This window comes from Pteropus medius, unplaced genomic scaffold (genome assembly GCF_902729225.1).
Source record: "Pteropus medius unplaced genomic scaffold, Ma_sr-lr_union100, whole genome shotgun sequence".
NCBI classification, from domain to species: Eukaryota; Metazoa; Chordata; class Mammalia; order Chiroptera; family Pteropodidae; genus Pteropus; species Pteropus medius.
This window is the reverse complement of record NW_024355676.1, coordinates 1-6,131: the sequence shown is the minus strand read 5'-3', so window position 1 is coordinate 6,131 and position 6,131 is coordinate 1. Positions and strand designations below refer to the sequence as shown.

The window sequence follows — 6,131 nt, the reverse complement described above, 5'->3', positions numbered from 1 at the left end:
TCTGCAGGTGATTCTTATCAAGGCTGAGGTTTAAAAACCATAGAATTATTGGATGGATTAAAGGAGGGAAAGACTAGAGTTAAAAAAACTAGAAGATGATTACAATAGACAACATGAAGCAATTTGAGCAATCTTATCATCTGAATGTGTTATTTATATAACTGTTGGCAAGTAGGCTATTTACAAGTTTCAGAGCAATTTTATTGGAAGGATTCAAGTCTTTTTTCTTTTTCCCCCACCACATATTAGTTAAAGACTCTAGAGAAACCACTGCTTGGGGCTTGAATGTCAAACTTCTCTAGCTGCAAGTTCCAGACAGAACTGTATATGCTCTTAGAAGAGAAAGAGTTTTGGGTAAGTCAGTGTATTTTGTTCTGTTCACATCTAGATGAGAAGCAACAAAAATTAAATTAAGTAGTTAAAGTTGCCTAACATAAAGTTATTGTTTTTTAAATCTTGCTCTAATAATGCATATATATGAGTTTCAAAAGGGTAAACAGGAGATATATTTATGTGTGTGTGTGTATATACATATACATACACATATACACACATATATCCTATGCATATACAAATATATAAGAATTCTTCATTTGAGTAGTGTGTAGAAAAGAGTTAATATCATAGGCTTCAGAGTGCCACTCTTTGAAAGGCCTGCTTGCAAGGTTCACCCTTAGCTGGTCTTTGGGAACTTGGATTTCAGCTGATTCCTACCATTTCCTGGTCTCTGATGAGTTTCCATGGTAGCCAACTTCACATGCATTGCAACGATTTGATGCTGGAGTACTTAAGCATATCCTATGTTATTCTATGGGGAAAGAACTTTTGGAAGCTTATGCTAGGTTTCCTCCAGACCGCTCCATGCACTTTTTCCCTATGCTAATTTCTCTTTGTATCCTTCTGCTGTAATAAATCTTAGCTGTGAGTACAAGTATTTGCTGAGTCCTGTGAGCTCTTCTAGTGAATTACTGGATGCAGGAGAGGTCTAGGGAACCTCCAACGCAGGTAGATAAATGTTTTCTTCTGTATTACAGAATAGTCTGATTCTATGGGAATCAGAAAGCTCTTGACTTATTGGTTAAAAGATAACTGGATTCAGTGAAACCATTCATATTAAGAATATACTACTTTATTGGGTTTATTAATCAGTCTCAGCCCTATACCACCATTATTGTGTATCTCATCAATAAAAAAAAAAAAAAGTTTTCCCTGACTTTCAACTTGACTATCTGTTCACTCTGGAGAGAAGCTGACTACTGACTAGTGGCTTTGCATATCACTTATAAATTCTCCAACACATTCCACTCTGGACTTGATGTTGTTCTCTGATGCTCAGCAGTTCTAATGGGATTCACCTATCTTTTGGGGGCGGGGAAAGGATTTCTATCTTCTCTCTCCTGTTGTAGATCTCCTATTTCCTGTATCCTTTTTATTTCTCTTTCATTCTTTATTTCTTTGTGTTAGTGAAATACATTCTCTACTAGTTTCTTAAGGGAGAGTGTACGATAGGTAAACATTTTGAAAGTGTGTGCCTTTCTCACTTGATTGATAATTTGGCAGAATTTTAAGTGGAAATCATATTCTTTTAGAATTTCAAATGCACTACTTCATTGTCTTTGAGCTTCAGGTGTTGCTGTTTAGAAATCTGATGATATTCTGATGCTCCATCTTTGGAACTTTTTTCTCCTCTGGAAACTTCTGGGATCTACTTTCTGCTGTTTCATTCTGAAAACTCATGTCCTTTAGTCTTGGAAGATTTTTGTTTTTTTTTTAATTGCTTAATTGATTTCTTCTCCTCTGGATTGTTTCCCAATGTTCTTATCTTTCTTTTTGAAGAGTATTTTTGCTATATTTTCCTCAAATACCCCCTCTTGTCTCAGCTTAGTCTTCTCTTACCCTTCCGGGAACATTACTAGGAATATCTACCTGTGTTGAGGGTTCCCTAGACCGCTCTTGCCTTCAGTAATTCACTAGAAGAGCTCACAGGACTCAGCAAATACTTGTACTCACAGCTAAGATTACAGCAGGATACAAAGAGAAATTAGCAAAGGGAAAAAGCACATGGGGTGGAGTCTGGAGGAAACTGAGCACAATCTCTTAATTCCTGAAGCACTGCTTGCAATCCAGAACCTTTCAAGGAGTGTACAGTTTAAATAGGGTTGTTTCTCAGCTTTCCCTACTGTCGGGGCTCGGAACACTTACCTCTCATATTTGTGCTTTTCAGTTTCAAAGATTTTGTTGCTGTCACCTCCTTGTCCGTGGGCTTAGGTTTTTAGAGGTTTAAAGCATGGAAAGAGTGAAATTAGATGATTATATTCAAAGCACCATGTTGTCTTAAAAGTCTTTTGGCCATTCCAACCACGTAGTTCATTCATCCCTTCCAAGGCCCCTTACTTATCCATTTTGGCAACATCTGCAGACTTCACCAGGATTTTACAAACGACTAACACAAATAAACCAAAGAGAGCTGCAATGTTGGGAGGGAGGGGGGGTGGAGGGACAGATAAACACATGATATTTACTTGATTGAGTCAACTGGTCGGCTGTGGCCCAAGGCACTGGCTCTCTGGGGTTCACAGCTGACTTTCTACTTTCCGCCAGACCGCAGTCACCCACATTGGCCACGGCCCAGAGCCGCCGCTTCCCGCCCCGGAGCCCCGCCCCGACCGCCTGCGGAGCGTCAGGCCTCGCCCCGCCTGGCCTGAGGATCCTGCTCGCCACCCGGTGTCTTACCAGCATGTCCAGTCCGTCGCTCATACTTTGGCGCCTCCTCACCTGCCCACGGAGCGGCGCCTCAGGGATCGCTCCACTGCTGCTGCTGCTGCCGCTGCTCCTGCTGCTCCCAGTCCTGGCCGCGGCCAACTGCCCGTGCCAAGATCCAGTGCTGTGCCAACCCATCCGCCAGCGCCCGGACTTCGAGGTAAGCACCTCTCGCCTGCCCCTCTGGGTCTGGTTCTCAAGCCCGATGAGAAGTTAGAGTAGGGCCGAGCCCTAAAAAGAGTGGTGTGGGTGCTGAAATCAACTTCCACCACTCGCTGAGGGCCTTTCTGTTTACGGATTTCTTCATCTCATAGATGAGGAAACTCGGGCTCAGAGAAGTTGAATAACTCGTCCCACGTCTCCCAAGTGCCAGCCCGCAAGAGGCAGGCAAATATTTAAACCCAGAGCTGCCTCCAAACACAAGCTCCTTGCATTACCCCGCTGTGTCTCTGCAGCTCAGTCTGGCCTTACAAACAAGGAGCTAGGATGAGGAGCTACTGCTCTCTGAGTGGCAAGACCCGCTGGTTTCCAAGAGAATGAGGATTCCGTGAGAAGCAATCTCAGCACCCAGCAGCAGGGCAGGATGTTCTGACAACCTTTGCTTTCCCACACTCACAGCCCCTTCGTTTAGGCACCTCAAAGCCACCCAAGGCTGGTAAAAACATGTCTTTCGGTAACTTTTCCTTCTACTCACCTAACAATTTCTAAGGCCTTTAGCAACTTGAAGCAAACCTTTTTGGAGGCAACGTGAAAACCAACTGACTGCAGCAGGAATCTGACATGAGGGAGGTCTAAAGGCTGAGTCCAAAGAGCAATTCTTTTGTAAAGCTAGGGACAATTGCCAGTTCTTAATCTAGCATATTAAGGACAAAGTTTGAGGAAAGGACATTGAAATGCCAATACAACACACGCACTGATTAGGAGACTAAATAAAAGAGGTGAAAGTGTTTATGGAGAACCTGCCTAGTGTGGACACCTAACATCTGCAAGCCTTATTGTAGCACCAATACCTCTAAGTGGCGTAGACCGTTTCTAGGGGCATATGGAAAACCAGTTATGCAAAGCAGCAAATTGTGTTCATTTGTATGCTTATGGTAAGTAGTCTATTCCTCTACTCACCTCTCCTATATTTTTCAAACACAGACCAGACTATATAGCTTTTCCCTTTATATTTTCAATTGGCTCATCCAGTTGTTTTTTGGGATTTCTATTATATCAAGAGCTCTCAGTATTTCTTTTGAACAGATTTGATTTTAATTATCAGTTAAAATAGGGGATAAGGTTTGTGATGGAAATATGAGTCTAAAAACGATGAGCTGTTCAATGTCACATTTTGTAAGTTTTATTATTTCAGTGGGCAGTGCTTAGCAGAAAAAAATGAGTTATGCAAAGTTAATTCTGAAAAATAAAAAAAAGAGATTGAGAAAACTAAGAAATGTCAAGTTTAACTTTTATAGCCAGCTCTCCCCACCAGCCTTCCCCATCTATTCTACTCACAGTGGCCCAATGATCTATCTCTCCCTCACTGTCTCTCCTTCCCTCCTTCCCTCCCTCTTGCTTTCTTTTCTCTTAATGCAAATCTTAGTTTAGGCTCCATCCCTGCCTGAAATACTCTAATGGCTTCCCATCCATCTCAGGATAAAATACAAAATTCTTGTCTACAAAGCTTTACTTGATTTTGCCACCACCTACCTTACTAGTTTTATCTGATTCTCATACTCACAGGATCTTGTGCTCCAATCAAATTGGGTTCCACAAATTCAGAATTCTCCTGAAGTACTGAAACTTTTTGTCCTTTTTTGTTCTCTCCGCTGAGGGTCTCTTTTTGTCCATAGGTACCGTTCCTCCATTCCGTCCAGGTCATTCCCCAGATTTCAGTCCTCTCCTAAAAGTGTGTAGTCCGTGGAAGTTTTCCTGCTCAACTAGGGTAGCAGGTACCCTTTATGTACTGTCACGGCCCCTGCATTACATTGCAGCTCTTAACGCTATTGTCATTAAATAACTAATGGACTTGGTTTCTCTTTTTAACATCTTTGTCACTAATGCCTAGTAATATACTCTGCCTGTGCCTTACTGGAATTCAGTAAGTATTTGCTGAATCAATGACTTAACACTTTATTTGGGATAAAATAAAAATGATCGGTGAGATTTCTGCCTCTAGAATTATCTGTGGGGGAAAAATACTTGAGAAACATAACATCAGTTGCTTTAGAACTTGACTTGAGCACTATTCTAAGAAGTCAGGCTCACTAAAAATCACCCACAGAAATGCAAAACCTATGGTCCACCTGCAGCAGCCAGAAACTTGAATGTTATCAACCTCCTCTCTTTCTCTTGCCTTACTCATTCAAATAGTCACAAAATCCTGGCAATTTTGCCTCCTTTGGATCTTCCAGATCTGTTCATTTATCTCCCCTCTCTCTGATGCTCCACAGCTTCAGCTGAGGTCACCATCATCTCTTGCCCAGATTCTTGCAACAGCTTCCGTATTAGATATTCTGCCTCCAGTTACAGCCTCTCTGGGATCCATTGCCACTTCACTAAAGGAATTTTTCTAAAATGCATACCTGAATGCATACCTAAAATGCAAACGTGTAAATTCTCCTTTAAAATCCTTTCCTTCAGGATGAAATACATTTTCTCAAGAGAGCTTTCAGTGCCTTTATGATTCAGCCCTGCCTACCACTTCCTGCTTCTTCTCTGCTGTTGCAATCCACATTTTAGGCCTCAGCCATGCTCAGCATTAGTTATACAACCACCATGCTCTCTCTGCCTCCAGGCCTCAGCACTTAGCACTATTTGTTTCTGGCCTACCCTTCCGAACTTTCCAGGCTGGCTAATTTCTCCTGCCCCCAATTATATTGGGACGCCCATCCCTGTGTCTTATTCACTCTTATACTCTCTCAAAGTCCACCAGTGCCAGATACATGGTCAGTGTTTAATTAATATTATATTGAGTGGTTTGCATGATATTCTTGGTTTAAGTGATGGTGCTTACCCCTATTGTCTGGCAGGTTTTTGCATTTGATGTTGGTGAAAAAACTTGGAAATCTTATGATTGGTCACAGATTACAACTGTGGCAGTTTTTGGAAAATATGACTCAGAACTTATGTGCTATGCTCATTCAAAAGGAGCCAGAGTAGTGCTAAAAGGTGAGTGACAGTTTTTATCTGATGTGTTCAGACAATTGATACGTTTACTTGCATCATTTGCTATCCAGACTAGCTAGAAACTTCCCTTTGCATGTTCATGTGGTATATTTTTTAGCATACTAAAATTAATCTTGGATACCATTTAATTCATTTCACAGAAACAGATACTGTTAAAAACTTAAATAAACCACTGCATGGTTTTGAGCAAAACATGACTC

General features: G+C 41.5%; 1 protein-coding gene across 1 annotated transcript; it reads left to right on the top strand.

Moving 5' to 3' along the window:
* Positions 1-2,593: 2,593 nt before the first annotated feature.
* On the top strand, positions 2,594-5,936 carry LOC120599867 (di-N-acetylchitobiase-like). The gene is made up of 2 exons (XM_039859050.1): positions 2,594-2,920; positions 5,775-5,936. The coding sequence occupies exons 1-2, from the start codon at positions 2,738-2,740 to the stop codon at positions 5,919-5,921; spliced, it is 330 nt and encodes a 109-aa protein (XP_039714984.1). The 5' UTR covers positions 2,594-2,737; the 3' UTR covers positions 5,922-5,936.
* The last annotated feature ends 195 nt before the right edge of the window (positions 5,937-6,131 follow it).